Source organism: Zerene cesonia, chromosome 18, assembly GCF_012273895.1.
Source record: "Zerene cesonia ecotype Mississippi chromosome 18, Zerene_cesonia_1.1, whole genome shotgun sequence".
Lineage (NCBI taxonomy): Eukaryota > Metazoa > Arthropoda > Insecta > Lepidoptera > Pieridae > Zerene > Zerene cesonia.
Genome location: NC_052119.1, coordinates 3851687 through 3870498, shown reverse-complemented (window position 1 = coordinate 3870498; position 18812 = coordinate 3851687). Strand labels below are relative to the sequence as shown.

The 18812-nt window shown below is 31.3% G+C and overlaps 2 protein-coding genes and 1 non-coding gene across 5 annotated transcripts in view; 1 reads left to right on the top strand and 2 right to left on the bottom strand.

Annotated features, from left to right (window-relative positions):
• Positions 1 to 2027: 2027 nt before the first annotated feature.
• Positions 2028 to 18812, top strand: part of LOC119834063 — a 115851-nt gene continuing 99066 nt past the window's right edge. For both annotated transcript variants that reach the window (XM_038358342.1, XM_038358344.1), the window contains exon 1: positions 2028 to 2264. The gene's annotated coding sequence lies outside the window, so the exon portion shown is untranslated. The remainder of the gene's footprint in view (positions 2265 to 18812) is intronic.
• Trnar-acg lies at positions 12005 to 12077 on the bottom strand. Its single transcript has one exon. It is a non-coding gene; the product is annotated as a tRNA-Arg (tRNA).
• LOC119834062 (serum response factor homolog) overlaps positions 17292 to 18812 on the bottom strand; it is a 170290-nt gene continuing 168769 nt past the window's right edge. Inside the window, exons 5-6 of one of the 2 annotated variants that reach the window (XM_038358340.1) lie at positions 18377 to 18517; positions 17292 to 17840 (exon numbers count right to left, since the gene is read on the bottom strand). In XM_038358340.1, coding sequence (XP_038214268.1) covers positions 18384 to 18517 — 134 coding nt within the window. In that variant the 3' untranslated portion in view covers positions 17292 to 17840; positions 18377 to 18383. Of the gene's footprint in view, positions 17841 to 18375; positions 18518 to 18812 lie in introns of those variants that run through there. The other variant, XM_038358341.1, reaches the window with a different exon arrangement.

Below are 18812 nucleotides of genomic sequence, written 5' to 3'. Positions count from 1 at the left end.
TAACACATAGGCACTTTTTATACCGATATTCCTACGGGATACGGACTTACGCGGTTTCAACCGCGGGTCACAGGTAGTATTACATAATAGCACGCAAAACACATACGAAGCTTTTATTGTTTGTTGACATTGAAATAACTAATTCGTAGATCACACAAGGGTTACGTACCACTTGTCAATGGTAATTAGAGTACCGTCACCAATGAGCAGCCCCAAATTTGGATGCGGCTGTTGTGTCTCTCCAACGTATTTGGTGATGCGAATTGGTTAACAAACGTTCGACGTAGAAGCTGATAATTTTCCCACAAGGACAATCTATTACAATTGCTATATGAAAATGTGATAATATAAATATTGACGTTTCGAAATATTCCAATTCATGCTACGTCATATCTTATTGAGTGAATTATTAGTATGACTCGGTGATTAATTACTTCTGGGGACGCGTCAGCTCCCAAGCTAGCTTACAACACTCCGTAGCTAGCTAGCTTACAACAAAATTGTAAGTAAATAATTATTACTAAGAAACTTCTTTTTATTAAAAACTAAACTACTATCAATTTGTCAGAACTGGACCATGCTTAAATCCACATGGCAGGATTCAGTTTTAAAATGAAAAGAATGATCAAAATTGGTTCCCTCCAGCCGAAAGTTACTACTCTTCAATCCGTTCATAGGTTAAATATCTCCAAGCTAATGTACTCGGGTAATAAACTAGACGAAGTGCAAAAAGGCGAAGATAAGTTGTACAGAAACTTGCATTACTTCAGATGTGGATTAAAATCAACATAAATGGTGTTTAAGCACCTCATGAAAAATTTATTTTACAGCGTTCATACTTAGTTCTTATTTTATGCCTAATATAAGTGTCAATTGCGTTCAGGAGGTTGTTATTTTAAAGCGTATACCATACAATTAAATAGGTATCGAGTGAAATGTTTATAATAAAGCCTCTTTAGTATCTATAATATTATATAGTATTTTGGAATCTTCATATCAGCAATTAATTGCAATAAAAATGCTTTATTCTCAAAGGAGTCCTGGAAGTTTGTAAAGTTAAATTTAATTCAAACGATGATATAGAAGAGTAGTTTGAATTTTCAGTTGACTTTCAGGACCTGGCGTTTACTTTTCGGTCGACTTAGAACTTAATTATGTCGCAAATATCCCGACGAGGAATGAATTAAAATACTTGAACACTTTTTCATTGCAATATTTTATTATGTCATTGGATATGTGAAATATATTTCCTAATTAAAGTATTTATTGATTAAGAGAATATTTCATAATATTGTGCGGGCGAAATGGTTCTATGTAGACTTATTTTTTATTTTGTAATCTTTGTGCTGTTACAACAAAGCAATAGAATAAAGATTCTTCCCGTGAAATTTAAATACTTTCCCAATATTTCTAAGGAAACTGAATACGTAGATTTCATGTTAAATTGACAAAACAAGCCATCTATCTGTTCTGCCTAGATGTCTACAGCATTATTTTATATAGGTACTCAACAACAATTTAAACAGCATTCCTAAGAAAACCTTCTGGCTACTCCTGCATAAACAAGAGGCTTATTAGCCAGTACAATACTCGACGCATCGTATTTGGCATGCAAATTGTAACAGCTATGTATATCATCAGCTGATATTGACCTGGTCATTCGCTTTCATTCAGAGGAAACCCCCTGAGACAGACACCACGTGCATCTCCATACATGAGAACCTCCATAATTTTGGTCCCTAGCCATATAGTAACACCACTCCAGTTTCAACGACTTATTTAGCCGATCTGTGTAAGGCACAGGCCTTAACAGGTACACGTTAAAGATTCTCTTAAAAGTACTGCCTTTTTTTGGTCCGTACCCAAATGGGGGATACCGTTAAGTTATATAATGTTCGAAGATGGTTGTTTACGTTCCCTTTTGAGATAGGTTTTTTCACGTGCAACACTATATGGTAATGTTAACAGTTTTTATGTGTAGACCAAATGCGGGGTTGGTTTTTACCATAACTGAATTGAGTAGTACGAGACCGTTCGGTTGTTGGTATGTCTTGAAACGGTCGTGTTGTGTGCACGGTGTTAATGTAAAATTTAATACATATCTAAACAAATCTGTAAGATTGTGATTATTTATATAAAAATACACGAAAATGTACAATTTCTAAAACGTAGGTACTTATGGTTGCACAAACTTCGTTGAATAAGACGCTTAGTAAGTTTCCCTAGCATTGATTGTGACACCATCAAAGTTTCGCATCACTAAAGTAAGTACAAAAAGTTTTAATTAAGAGCGCATATTTCTGACCAGTCGTAATATTTAAATGTTAAGCGAGGGAAAATGTTTAAAAATGCTTAATAGATGCGTGTGTAACGCATGGGTGAGAAATTATATCATTTTAAACGAATGAATGGACACGACATAATGATGAGTCTCTTTACTCATTCAGAGGTTTCAAAATAATTAATAAGAGAGAATAGTATAGGCCTATGACCCACACGGCGGCCACGGCGGCAGTGAGCCTTGCCTGAAAAATAAGAACCAACTGAAATATGTATTTTTATATACGGTTATACTTATTACTTATTAATTTTACATAAAAATGGGTGATGTGGTTAATGTGGTCAATTTGAAGATATTTGAAAGGCTTAATTTCAGAACTTTGAAATGGATTTGAATAAATATGGTAATAGAATGAAATAACAGTACCAACTGTAATATGATGTACATGTTTTTTTCTACATGGATAAAATCGAATAGACGTTCCTCATATATAATTATCAGTAAGTGAATCTGAATGAAAAAGTAGCAAATCGATTTTGTTAATTTATCCAGAATATTATTTTATAAGCTCTAAACTCCTGTTTCAGACAGCTTTGTGTGCTAACGATAAGAGTTAACAAGTAACTTAGTGTTCACATTTTCCTTGTATTTTTTATAAATTAATCTAATATGTACACGCTATTGTTTTCAGATAAAAGCACTCTTTCCTTTCAGATTTTAATTCTTGTAGTTATTTCAAATACTCTTTATCTACTCGATAATAATTTTCGTTATTTTACAATTTCCGTAACATGTTTAACTCATTTCATATTAACGTACTAAGTAGAAGTTAATACTTGAGTATTATTCAGTAAAAAGCATGAAAGAGCGTTTAAAATGGAATCCCAGACACACTGGTGCCATTCACACTGTATACCTGCTGTTTTTATACATTTTAGATGCATTTTAGTTCAATTTACATTACTTAGTTATAATTGCATTGTACTTTTGTCTTCTCATTGCCCATAATAGGTGATAGCAGCTATTTTTTACCCTCTAAAATACTATTTTCCGTTCATCCGTAGAATACCTGAAACCCGTTGACTTGTAACTAATGACCGTTAAATAGAATGATTACACCATTGACATTGTTTGCATTAATACACTTTATATAAATATTTGAATATTCATAATTTTTCTTAGATTTTCAAACAATAACCTTTTTATAAAATTTCTTGGATGTTAAATTCAGTTGATTTTAACATCCAAGAAATATGCTTAGCCGTTTTATCTTGCTTATGGAAAAAGCAAGTTTAGGCTGAAGTTTATTAATTTGAAAGTATATTTTTGAAATATAGTTTTAAGGAAATTTACATTTTCATGAACTCATTTAAGAAATACAAAATGGAAAATATCATAAAATTGCGGTTACTCAGAAAATAACATTTAAGCAATAGATTTGTACACGGATAACGCAAACAAAATAAAACTTGTATGAATTATTAATATCCAATTTCAATGTCAATCTGATGATATTCTGACCCCGTCTGTCGCTTACGTGCCTGGCTGTATAATATACCACAGGACCATTTATTTATTTTCCCTTCCGGTGCTACAGGAAGGACATGGACAGTTACTTTCGCGCCAATTGCATAACAATCGCCGCCATCTTGCTTACGGATGCGCGCGAAATGTGACATGCGGACATTTTGATGTAACTGTCATTCATAATGTTTGCAAGGTGCGTAGGTTGTTATTAAAACGATTTATACAATATGTAGGACTAATAATAAAAATAAAAATTGTTAGTTATAAATTTTAACTTTATGAGAACACTAATAGCATGACAAACAATTTTTTCTGCAGTTTCTAATAGCAAAAAAAAATTGTAGAACATTGCAATAATGTACAGGTGATCGCATTGTTACAACAAATTAAGGCACCTGAATAGGGCAATGGAGAAACGCATAGGGAATAACTGGATGAAAGGGGAATGATACAACCATCAATGAAAAATTATGAACGTGACACTTAATAATATGTAAAATTACTGACAGAAATTAAATTCAGATTAGGATTACAAATATTGAATTGTAGACAATCACAAAATCTGTCCATTTTTTACTCAGTAGGTAACTTCATACTGTTGCACTATAATAATTTGGATATAGTTTATTAAAATAAACTTTTATAGCGGTGTGATTATGCACATATGTACATACATTTTAACAATAACTTTTTTACTTAAATTTAACCTAATTTAGTAGTAAAAATACTACATAATGGTTATGTTTTAAGATTAAGAAGTGGTCCTCTTAGGCATTTCAATTTTTTTTCACCATTTGGGAAAACTGAACACTATTTAAATTTATGGCAGACTAAACTTTGTCCTGTTGTTAACGTATTTATTAAACACTAGCGATCCATCTCGGCATGAACCGTGCCATGTGAAATGTGCCTAAGAAAAACGTTAAAAAATTGCCGTAATGGTGATCTAAAAACTAAAAATTAGCTGCAACAATACTGCATTACAAGAAGCACTCATCAAAATACATGTGCCACTATGCTCCCGCGGACAGTAGGTCGGCACGCACGCAGTAGGCGTAGGATCCTCATATGGTAGGAACAGGGCTTTCACGTATCCGCCGGACGCGACTGTTTAGGCCTAACCGGGCTTATGAGATATCCAAATAACGGTCAATGGACATCGTAAATACAAGGTATTATATGTGAACGTAGGATTGAGCATTGAGTTACATAGGTATTTACGTGTTTTATGCCCTATTTGGAATGAAAATTGGTAATATTAATAACAGTGCTAATTAATTCATATTATCTAGACAGCGATAATATCGTACTTTAATATAATAATATTTCCTATGACCAGAAGCGAAGGTTTGGGACGAAAGTTAAACTTCCACTAATTGTATAATTTCTATTGCACATGTAGGGTACTTATCTTTATTCAAAAACTGTTTATAGGTAATTATGTCATTTTTATAGATCTGTAACTGATTTTTAAATAGTTCATAGAAAACCTAATGTATTATAAACCTATACATTATTTCTGGATAACATACTTACATACTTTAATTGGAACACAAAAAGTATCTGCACGATATTCCTCGGATTGTGCGATACGTTTCAAAGTTTGTTTTGTAAACTAAAGTATTTCAAGTAACAATCGATTCCACAAAAAGGGGAAGGTCGCGGTGCCAAACGTGTCGCTTTTTGTTTGCCGTACATCGCCTCGGTATGTCCACCATGCATTCTTTAGGACCACCCAAAAACCGCATACCACTCGATCTAATTCCAAATAACCACTAAATCATAATATAAATTGCTAATATTAATTTCATATTTCGATATCAATTTCTTATTCAAGTGTCATTGCGGCCTCGGAATGCGAGAGCCCTTTGGTTCTTATAAAATTCTGGTATGAAGCGACCACCATTGTAAGGCGGAAAAAACAATAAATAAATTGTAAGCTTCATGTTTTTACTACCGTCGTTGTTATGAAATTATATAATTGGTCGGTGTATGTTCAAAGAATTTAACAACAATTAGAAAACAGTAAAATTCCATTGCAATGTTTATATCTATTAGCGTTATTAACCGATTACATTAAAACATCATAATCAATATAAACACATTTAATAGTAGGTACTGTTTGGATCAATTAATACGGAGAGGGTCAAACATCACGGTAATTAATAGGTAAAACTGTTTTTTAAGCATATAAATGAAATAGAAAGCAAAAATCTTTTTTCAAAGGGAATGGAGAAATTTATTCAACAGTAAATATAGATAATGATGCAATTTTTGGGTTAATTAGGATGAGTCTTGATTTTTGTTCTTGAAAAATTTTAAATCAGATAAATTTTGATAGTTATTTATTACATAAATTGTTAATTATGTATAAGTTTAGTTAGAGAGAGTTAGATAGAGTTTATTGTTTTAGCGTTTTTAAATAAAAACACGTAAAAATACAAAAGATAATCCTATAATACTTATTTTACTGAAACTGTACAATATAGCAAAAAATCTAATTTTAAAGAACATCATTGATTGTGCTGTCTCCATAATGAATTTGATAGCATTGTAGCATACATGTTACAAACATTTAAAAGCCTTTAGTAGTAGGTATACGAAGTTCAAGTTTCTTTACGAATTTTATCATTTTTCTTCTTTACATTTCGTATGTTTTAGCCTTTAATGGCGATGAAATAAACAAAAGTTCATTATCAAAGACTTCAGCAAATTGTCGTACTGCAGAACCTTAGTATTAATAATGTACGAGACTGTAGCTCCTTATGATGGACTAGCTGCGCCCCGCGGTTTCACCCGTGTAAGTCCATATCCCGTAGGAATATCGGGATAAAAAGTTTAAGTTATTCCAGTTGTCCAGGTATCTACGTACCAAATTTCATTGCAATCGGTTCAGTAGTTTTTTCGTGAAAGAGCAACAAACACACACACATCCTTACAAACTTTCGCATTTATAATATTAGTAGGATAGGATAGTAGGATATACACTAAACATTTTAACAAATGTTAGAATATACATTAAAAGCTTAGGTTCCAAGAGCATTTCCACGAAATAAATTTCCTTCGATTGCTCGACGCTCAGTTCGGCGCAATGCTTTGCAAAGGAGGACAGTGTCGTGTTACCAGCGTTCGTCCTTTTACTCGGCAAAATGAGTTCGTTGGTTTTAGAATAAACTTCAAACAAAAATCGAGTTTTAAATGAGATTCAATGAGATTTAAACTTTTTTTATATTTTTTTTTATGTCACAGTCGGCAATGGAACTGGTAGGACGCCTGATGGTAAGCGCTACCGCCCATGAACATTTGTAGAGGCGTAAAGTCGATTAATGAGCAAATTAAAACTTTAATTAAATTGAACCTTCTTCGTAGACTTTACAACATATCATAGCACGCTTCAGTTCCTATCACGGCAAATAAATCTTCTAATAGATTGTCTTTCTTATCTCTAATTTCACTTGATTGTTGTTAAATTAATGTAGAAAAAACTGCAGCGTTGTTACATGGTACAATTATGGATTCCTTACAAATTGTAGTAATTATTGACTTAATAATTCATGTGATGTACCGAGAGTGTCTGAAAGAAAATTTATTTATTCAATATATAAAACTAAGCAGTGCTTGTTATTGTGCTTTTATTTTGAACACATCATCGTGAGTTTAGAATTCTGAATTTTAATTTTATAATATCCCAAAAGTCGTATACGCAGAAACGTTAATTGATAAATGACATATACATAAAAAAATCAACACAATTTATATATTGATAACGTAACAACTTCCCAAAACCTATATCTCCTCTTTTATAAGAATCTAAACTTAATTATGTTTATTATTGCAACGTTTAAACATACGAAGAAATGGAGTCCTTAAAATTTACCATTGAAAATTTTCTGGCTGGTTGCTTGCTGCTCGCTTGGTAAGTGATTCAACATCTTCAGAGCGATTTATAAGAATTCCTTTAAAATGTATGAATCGCGTTTGTCTACGTGAATAAGAATTGTTTGAGTTTGAATTTAAATAAACTTTTCTCACTATCCGGTAAGAAACTTACTCTTTGTGTCGCCCGCCTTGAACGAACGGCGAGCAGTTTACACTGAGATTATTTATGCTTGAACGTTAAGAATTTCATGATATAATATTGCCTTATGCGTTTCTCTTAATTATTTTTATGTATTCATTCTAAATAGTCATGTCGCAGATAGCTAACTAGTTACGTCATGTGTTATCGTGGATAATTTGTCGTTTTTGACCAATTATCATTGACATTTTAAATTGCGATAGGCACTAGCTATATAGAATCAAAATAGTGAAAGTAAGTTTTAAATTTTCATAGTATATTTGATGTGTCTATCAACATGATTGCTTCATTGACTGATACACTACTTTCTATATCGCCAGTATAGTAAATTTACTCAATTCATATTATTAAATAGTTAACAGTTTTATACGTACAAGCGTAGGTAAACATTTTTTTTTCTCATTTGATCTATTTTCGTGGTTCAGTTATTATAATATCCTAGCACGCAATAGTTTTTACACTTTCATCGTTTATTAGAATGTAAACACATTCTAAGAACGCTGTGACATTTTCCATCAGCTGACGAACTGTCATAGCCTTCATCAACGAAAGAACTAGCAGATGTGGATAAAACACACACGTATATATTCCCAACATTGTATCATATATTGTATTCCAATACAAATAAAAACAGCGGAGAATAATTGCATCGATAAATATCGACATTTCGTAAATACAATTTTTTGTTTTACATTATATAAAGTACATTGGCGAAGAGGTGTGCCAATAGACTCCACCCATAGCTAAAATACCAATACGATTACTAGACAAGTTTATCAAAATTCGACGCACGTCGCGCTACACTACACGTTTTTTTTTTTCAAATTGACGTTCAGGGAATGCGCCGTAAATTCCAGCGAATGCATTAAAATTGTATAGGATATGTTTTTGCGTGGGCGCATGTGACGGTGCACGTACGAGTATATAATTGTAATTAACATAAGATTTCCCGTAATAACCCCGGAGAGCGCGCGCGCGGCTAAAATGGCCGCGACCGCTTTTTGTGCGTTGCGTACGCTGAATATCATAAGCTACGTGCGTGGAACGACGCACACGGGAGCATTTTTCTTTTATTTATATATTTCGATATTCAAATTATTTAAAATGCTGCGCGTGAGTCTTATTGTTTAATTGTTCTTCTTCATTGAGTTATCTCATCAGTTATTGTAATTATAAGCAACGCTTAGTGTAAATTCGATAAACTAATACCAACGAGTACTAACTGAACGTTTTTGGTGATTTTCGTAAAATTTCGTTTCAGAATTATTTTGTATTCATTTTACATATATCTATCTAAAACTAATTCCTACTTGTATTTTACTTAAGTGGTTTTAACACTTGTCCAGTCGATTGCCTAATAAAATGTATTATGATATGATTATGAATATTAATAAAATTACCTAAAAAACACACAGTGTGACTGCTCTCAGTGCGATGGAGAGACAGAGTTACGCCCTGTATGCTGGCTGCACAAGACTGTTACTTATCTTACAACTGATGATAGCTTTTATTACATTCGATATCATATCGTATGATATATTTGAATGTGTCTTGCCAAGCCAGGCTGTAATGCGGTCGACATTAAAAATAATTACATTGGTGGCTTTATGTATCGCTTATTAATTGTACTTTATATTGTGTACAGCATTTTTCACTTATCATACACGATTAATGGTTTAACGGAATGAAAATGTGCATTATGCTAATAAATTAACATAATGATTGTAATGTGGTCTCTCCGTACCACTAGAGCGTCTTTAATTTCACCTAATTAAATTGTAAAGTACGCTTAAATTGCTCACAATACAACATTAAGTCGTGTTACTGTCCACAAATAATCGTATCCGACATCGTGTGCTGTAAACAAGGAATTTCCCCCGATCCTTACGACAGGCTCGTAGCCCGAGTGCTTTTTGTGGCGCACGTAACACGATCAGTCCATCTCATAATTTTACCTTTTTTCTCCGATACCGTCTCGTCCTTATTAAGCCTCTCTCCCTGATTACGTTTGTATCTGCGTGATTGACACTTGCTATTGCCATGAAATACACTTCTCCACTAAATCCTTCCCACAGCAGGGCTTCTTAGAACCGCGCGGAGTCAGCTTGTCTGCTGTTTTCCGTGGGATTCTAGAAAGGTTAGAATAATAATAGAATATTTTCATGAAAGTGATTAATTCAGTAGCTATACTTTTCTATTGAAATTAAACATCCTGCGCCACTATTGTAGTAACACTCAACTACTCTAAAAATGTTCCTGATGATTTGATTCATATGTGTTGGGGTGATTACTTGTTAAAAAGGGAACACTGCGAGCATAATTTCGTATTATTAGTGTATTACGATAATATTAGAGGATGTCAAAATTGAGGTCCTAGAACCTATAAGATTGCTACAAGACCTCTCGATTATATTTCCTACAAGAATTACGCAACCGATTTGAAATAAATATCTTTAAATAAAAAGTATTTATTTAGTTTATTATATTTTCATGTACCTTCTTTAACAGTGGAATAGCTGCAACGGCTTAAAGATTATCACAAAAATCATTTAGTCTTATATATTCTAAGAAATTAGTGCGTAAACAGATGATACAATTTCATTTATTTTTAACACAGTTTTATACGTTATAGGTTATAATATGCAATAATTTCATGAATTTATCTCATTGTCCTGATAGGGATCGCCAGAAATACAGTTTCCATACGTATACTCTATAAGAGCAAGTGAGATAATTTAGCTGATTATATAATATAAACATTTTATTTTATTTACTTTTTAGAACTATATCTATTTAATCCAACCCATATAAATTATATAGTAACATTCACGTGTGTCCCACACAATATCCACCACATAGATTTAAGAATGTATTTTTAATTATAGAACTGAAGCTTAATTATTGATTGATTTAATTTCTAGTACTAATTGCTCGCCCTCCTTTAACCTTCATTAAAGAAATTTGTGTTGCTGTAAATATAAGATTTGTTATAAAAAGGTTTTGTCCAAATTTAAAATTACTAGTCAAAGTTGCTAAAACGCTTATATTATAAGCGTATTGTAAGATATTTCATGATTTTCTAATCAAATACGCTTTAGACATTGTGGTTTTTTATATGTTTTTTTTTTTTGTAAAAGAAAGGCAATAAATACATCTAGGTAGTCAGACAAGTTAAATATTAAATAAACCCTTTTTTAACATTGTTATCTATTTACTTAATTAAATGCTCTATAAATCAATATGAAACGAATATTGTCCTTCAACCAACGACGGGCAGTTAGGACAATGAACAGAACCATACGTGGAGCGGACGCGACGGTTTAGGGGTGCGCGTGTGCACACATACTGATTTTACGTATGGTGTCTATGATTTAATTGCATTTAGGATAATTGTATGGAGATAAAAGGGTTGTTTTATTTCTTTAGGTTTACCTACCTATATATGACATTAAGTATATATCAAAAATTAATCAACACAATTAATTGTATCTTATTTATAGTGTTTATTCTTCTCATAAGATTTAAAAGTTAAGTGTTTTTAATTTTTTATGTTTGCTGTTGTACTTTCTTATAAACTATATTACCAATGTGGGAAAAAATGCTCTTCTGTTTTATTTGTTTGATGAATTTCTATAAATTATATCTATATAGGCTAATAAAGTAATAAAGGCTACTCAATGTCTCAAAACTAACTACGTGTATACGGAAGACACGTAAAGGAAAACGGGGGCTGAAAACTTATTTTTTATTAAAAATTTTCGTAAAAAAACCTATAAATATACGAAATAGTTTTTAGTATAGGTATAGGAGGCTGTACAAAAAGTTATCTGCTTTTAAACGACGTCTCAAAAATGAAGGAGGTTCTGAATGCGACTGCATTATTTTGCTTCGATTCGGTTTATATTTGATATGGTGTGATCATTAGAATTTGTGGGAGATAGCAGAGGCCTCGGCAACCTTCTTTATGAAAAAGAATGACTTATCTTGCGTTACTATTCAATGAAGTCTCTATTATTCACTAATTTTTCAATGAAATAAATACATTTCGTGGAAAATAATTTACAGTTCATTTATAGACAAATATGAAAAAAAAATAATAAATAAAAAAATGAACCCGACGACCCTGCCAGGATTCGAACCTGGAATCTTCTGATCCGTAGTCAGACGCGTTATCCGTTGCGCCACAGGGCCTGTTGTTAACGTGTTCTAATTATATAAACTATTTCTGCGCCTTACAAATTCAAGCAATTTAAGATAGGAACGTTATAAATAACCCGTCCGTTATTCTCTAGTAATATTAGAGACATAATTATGTCATGCATTATTATTTCAATCTTGTTTATTTAAAGAAATATTCCTCGAAATTGAGATTATCAGTTATATAAGTATTTTTATACCTAAGCCCATTGAGAACAAATAAGCTTTTAGGTAACTAATTATAACGTACATTTATATGTATTGATTTGTGTCACTGGAATTTTACGGTAAATATATTGTTTTAAGGAACATTTAACTATTGGTCACCCGAGTAGAATCTGACGCGCGCGCCCAATTACGGTGTAGGTTATTAAAATAATGCGTCCATAGAATGATTGTTAGTAAAATATTTATGTATGGCCGCCGCTGAATCGGTAATGACTGTTTTTCTTACAATGACTATGTCGGAAAATTTTAAGGAAAATCAACATTAGCTGTTTTTTAATACGTTACATTATATTTATGAACACCATACCGTATAAATAAATCATATCCTACTAATATTATAAATGCGAAAGTTTGTAAGGATGTTTGTGTTTTTGTTGCTCTTTCACGCAAAAACTGCTGAACCGATTGCAGTCAAATTTGGTACGTAGATAGCTGGAGAACTGGAATAATATACAGGCTACTTTTTATCCCGATATTCCTAAGGGAAACGGACTTACGCGGGTGAAACCGCGGGGCGCAGCTAATTATGATATAATTTGGAATGGTCAGTTAAAACACTGTAAAGGATGTTTTAATTATACGGAAACTAATATAAGAATGGTTATATTAATGTCTAATGTAATACTTTGAGTAGATTACTTTCGATAGAAGCTCGTTCGATTGAGTTTTTTAATTATTTGCCGATTTAATACCGACTTAATTTTTACTTTTATTTACCGACGGAATTAAAAAAATATAAAAACGTATGTTTTCACAATTGATTTTGGTAAATCCACCATTCTATTATTTATTATTATAACATAGTTTAATTTTAAACGGGTAAGTTTTACATTAACGACGATAACAAAACTGAAAACAATTCTAGAGCTTAAATCCACCTAGAAACATTTATACACATATACTTGAAAAACAAAACCCTCCTTGATATCTGTAAAAAAAACTCGTATTTTTTTAATACAGTCGGGTCATTTTGTTACAATTACGAGTCGAGCATGCTTCGGCACGAATTGAGCCAGCTCGCACGGGGGAAGGACAACAGAAGATCCTACATCCCCCTCTCCCATCCCTCACAGAAGACTGGCGTGAAACAGTATATAGTAAGTGTGGAAACGAAGACCAAAAGAGAAATGTCTCGATCTGCACACAAGGCTGATCGCCATCTTGTCTATATACAAAATCGATCAGCGAAACAGATGCATAATGTAATTACTCCATAATATAAAAATAGTATAATATGCTTGTTTCAACCTTTGGTACTTAATAAATATATGAATCATCGAAATGTCGCAAGGCTATCTGCATTGCAAGAATCTAAGGAATGAGATGTTAGTTTATGGCAAGCCCAGGTTTCAAGTTGGATATTATAAATATCATTAGTTTAATTAGCAAATGAATATGTTTAAAATTTTGCATAATTAACATTGTGCTATGCGATGGCCGTTGTTTTCTTTTTTTATCACGTGAATTATGTAGAAAAAGGATTTAAACTCCTTATATATTTAATGAGGTCTCTGACTTAGAAATGAATGATGTATATTTTGTTTCAATTTAATGTTTTCATGAAAGGTCGGTTTGTTTATGATTTTACATAAATTTCTCTAATGCTAGTATAGTATTATCTGTGGTAATTATAAATACGACTTTACAAGCTATATACTAAACATTATTCACGCTATTAAAGTTTCTTTAACTAGGGTTACATATGTATGAAAATGCCAATATAAACCTTTTAAAAGTGTTTAGGAACAATTTATTAAACAGCAAATAAATAACGCTTCAAGCATAAACAAGGAGTAGTGAGCCATTTATTTCGGTGCAAATTGGTAAGAATTTGTAATTCCGCCAGGACCTCATTTGTAAATGTCGGTGTTCATTAGTAAGAGTTGAATATTGATGAAGCAAATGGCTGACATTTTCTTTTTATGAAATTCGCGTAATGGCGGTTGCTTGCCACATTAACACGTAGATTATGAATAATTGAAACGGAGGGTTTTGTCAGAAAAACTATTGCATTTGGAAGTGAAATGTTTCCACATTCAATTTAAATATGATTCGTTTTCTTCAACAGTTACTTAAATATTATGTTACATTTTTTTTAGTAAAAGGTAATGTGTTTATATTGTCATTATAATTGGAAGATAACCCAAACATACACATACATATAACAATCTGTAATCATGAGCTGTAAAAATTGTCCATAAACACAAAAATTTTGATAAGTAATAAATTAATTAAGTTATTAAATAAATTAAATTATTTTTGTTTGTATCTAATAAATATAGAAGGTTAAAGAGAATCGTTAGTATATAGTTCCATAATGTAAAATTCATACGACTGTTAAATAAGCTTAAACGAAAATTTGTCTGTTTGTAAGCTTATTGCATTTTTGTTCGTACAAGAAAATACGTGTCAATCAATTATACTTTCTCGTATTCGATTTCCAAATGTGTAAACTCAATTTAAAATTGTTGAAATAAACTGCAATTACTCAGTTCGATTATTTCTTTGAATTTGAACCCGTAAACGTACGGATCATTTACTACTTGGAATTCTGTTGAACTACATAAGTAGGTGTACATAATATATGAGAGTATATGTGCATATGTATGTGTGCGTGAGACTGCGCAGTGGCAGGAATATGCAATGCTGCCTTTTGATAGATTATTTCAAATAACAGAGGATGCATGGAGTGGCTTTAATGTAAATAAAAATGTTGACGAGACATAAATTCTTTGTCCTGTAGATATATAAATTACATAAGTAGGTTTTCCTCTTTTAATGTGGACAAATCCGTTATCAGTAATAAGATTGAAACACTAGTAAAACGCTTATTTATTGTGAAATCTTTCCATATTAAATAAATTTATATATCAATATCGTTTTCGTACCTAACTAGTACTGTACTATTAGTACTGATTAGTAATTTATATATTATACAAGAATATTACATTCTCAGCTATTTTATATTGTAATGAAACTAAAATTTAAATTAAAGCCTCTTTTTAAATCCGCGTTGTTTATAGAGACAAAACCAATATCACAACCAAACGAATATTTAATAAAATGAAATGTAAATTTATTAATAAAAAAAAATTAACGGCTCTACAGATTTTTTGTTCGTACAAGTGTCCATTATCAATCAATCGACTGTATTGGTGAAGGGCTGACCAATGGCAGACCACCAGCTTTTAAACAAGTGTTTTATTGGCACAAAACAAATATTATTCTAATAAAATCGTTTAAATCCCCACGTTATTATTTTTTTTGTCAAGGGCTTGCCAATTAATAATGTAAATATATGCAAGGAATTTAAATTCTTACCCATAAAATAATTCGGGCTAATTTTCCATCAAGCATATCTCAAGAATAAATCGAAGTGAATTAGAAGAGAGGGAGGGATGGAGGTCTCTATAATTTGGTTCGTTCAATAGCGAATAATCGAGTTTTTGTCGATGTTTTTATGAAAACTAAAATAGCAATGGCGTCTAAATACTTTTTGTAGAATTATTATCATGTGAACAGTTCAGGCTGTTCTTAATGAGGCTTTAATTAAATTCCTTTGTCTGTAATTGTAATGTTTATAGCTACATAACAAAGTATATGATTGTTTTGAATTTCATTGTGATTGCTATTATAAGATGTTAATAGATTCTAGAAATAGATATCCATTTAGCAGTTTTATATTGTGAGATATTTGCCTTGTCTATTTGGTTATAGATAATTCTCTCTGGCAGTTTAGTTCAACATATGATATTATTTTGAAATGAAGTTGAAAAATAATAATTTGTACATGGGACCATGTATGCTTTTTTATTTTTGGCTGTAATTAATCATTTTAATTATTTCACTTCATCCTAACAGAAATATATTCATATATATGTTAGAAAATAATTTTTAAAGCGGGTTGGAGGACGTAATCAAATCGATTGTATTTTGAATCTTGCATCAGAACTTTCGACTGGATGAACGGATCTTGATAATTCTTTTTTTATTTGATAAAAATAATGGTGCAATTTTGTATTCAAACTATTTGTTTCACTTAGGATACCACATAATGCGAGTGAGTTCGTTTGTCTATCTTTCCATTTATACCGTTGGGTTTGTTATATCTGCAGACAGGGGATTACACAGTGAGATAGGTTATTATTAACTGCAATGATACATTCAATTCCAATAGGCATTTCTTCAAAAGTTAGTGAAATATAAAGCTAAATATACAACATCGATCGAAGAAAATGTTTTACGGTATATATTTTAAGCCATATTTATTACTATTCGAAAGGAGATAAGTAGGTACCAATAAAAAGACCATATTATTTGAAATCATTTATTAAGTTATAAGAGAAAGGAACATTTTTGTAATACAAATCAAAACGCAATCATTCCTACAATTGGTAAACTTATAAGTAATTAAGTATGTAATAACAAACTAAGTTAATATTGTACAGTACACATTTCAACGACGTTGGTTATACATTTGAAAAAATAGTTTAAATTTATAAATGCTTGAAAGCCAAAAAGTACTTTTATCAAGAAGTTTTATATAAGAGTACAGATAAATGTAATATTTATTGTTTAAATTTTGAATGTGTTATTGAAATGCACGAAAAAAGGACTATAGATTCATTTAGTTTCTAATCGTAGACTTTTTATTTATATAGTATAAATTAAGCGTGTTTATATTTTTAACAGTATCGAAAGTAAGAAAAAACATTACACAGTAAGGGGTGATCTAGGAAATCGACTTTGAAGACCTTTATTAATATACAGTATATAGAATTGACTTTAGCATTAACTCGTACAAAAATACTCTTACAATTTTGATAACAACACTTAACTAACAGCCTAAACTAAAACAATAAATAGTGTGAATGGCATTTATTCACTATATGCAACTTGGCAAGTCAAATAATTATACACGCATTGCATTGTAAACGAAATAACATTTAGAATACGCAATTTGTGAAGATCCGCATTTTACAAACAGAAGACCGTTTATATGTAAGTCTGAACAAGATGATTAAAATATCCACGCCAATATGCTCCAGGCTTTTCAAAAGCATGGAGAAATGGCTACATTATGGCATTATATAATAATAATGTTCTCAATTTAAAAGTTTGTTCTCCAAAACATTTATAATTTACACAATATTTTATAAATCATACTAAATAAGAAACATTATTACACTTAAAAATTCATCTTCATCAAATTACACTACACTTTTTATTGACGTCTTACTTTAAATTGACTGATTTTTATCAAAGCATATGGTATGCTATTAAGTTAATATGCGTAGCACGAGGTACACTTAGTTTATTTAAAAATCAAGTCATTTTATCTTGAACTAATATCATTTTTTTCGCTTCGACTAAACACGGATCTCCAGTATTATAAAAGGCCTAAGAATATCACTATTTTATTGCTTTTATGTCTAACCAGTTACACTTTGGTACATTATGTACGTATTTAAAAGATAATCATAATTAATACAATGAATATAACATACTCCAGTCTTCAGCGGCGTTTTCCTGAAACATTTCAATTTATTAGTATTTTATTGAGTAGGTAAGTTACTGATATGCAGGTGGAAACGAAACCGTCTCTATTATAATATGATAAGGATCAAACAGGATTAAAATATGTCGTTGATGATTTTGAGGGGCAGGTGTTTATAGTAAGCTTTGTTATAAAGCTACATAAGAAACATTTACCTTGGAAATATATTGTGACCTACGTTAATTAGAAAAAAGATTGTTCATCTAATGAAATTAATATGTAATAAGAACATCTATCTACAAGTCTAAAAGTAAATGGAACTATAATATAATAGAGGACAATAAGGTCAATAAGGTCAATAAAATAATGACATTCAATATATAATAATTACAGAATTTTATATATTAATTTATTTTATTTTATTGAGTAGATTTGCCCTGATTTTCGGAGAAATTCTAAGTGATACGCCTACTGACTTAGAGTGGATTTAAGTAATAAGATTCTTCTATTTATAGTGGCATTAGAGAGTTAAATAAATATGTCGTATCGGTTGTTGTGATAAACCTACATAGTGGTCACTTCCTCGCACCAGTGCTAAGGTCTTGCAGCTCGCTGCTGTCATCACTGGAGGCGCTGGGACAGCCGTTGGGCGCGCCAGCCATCATCGACAACGGGATGGTGATGAATTGCGGCTGGGTTGATGATGATGCTGATGAACAATATTAATTATCGATTATTTTAAACGACGAAGATATCATTCAAATGGTTAATAGTAACAGTAGTAAACCAACCTTACAAAATATATAAAAAAAAATATGGTGTTTATGTACGTGTACGCTTACGTATTAATATAAAAGAAGTGAAACTACTTGATCGATGTCAAAAATTCTTTCAACATTAGAAAGCTGCATATTAACTGAGTGAAATAGACTATATACCTAGTCTTGCCATAAATATTGTAATAAAGAAAAAAGAAAATTGTTAACTGCAAATAACATTTATTA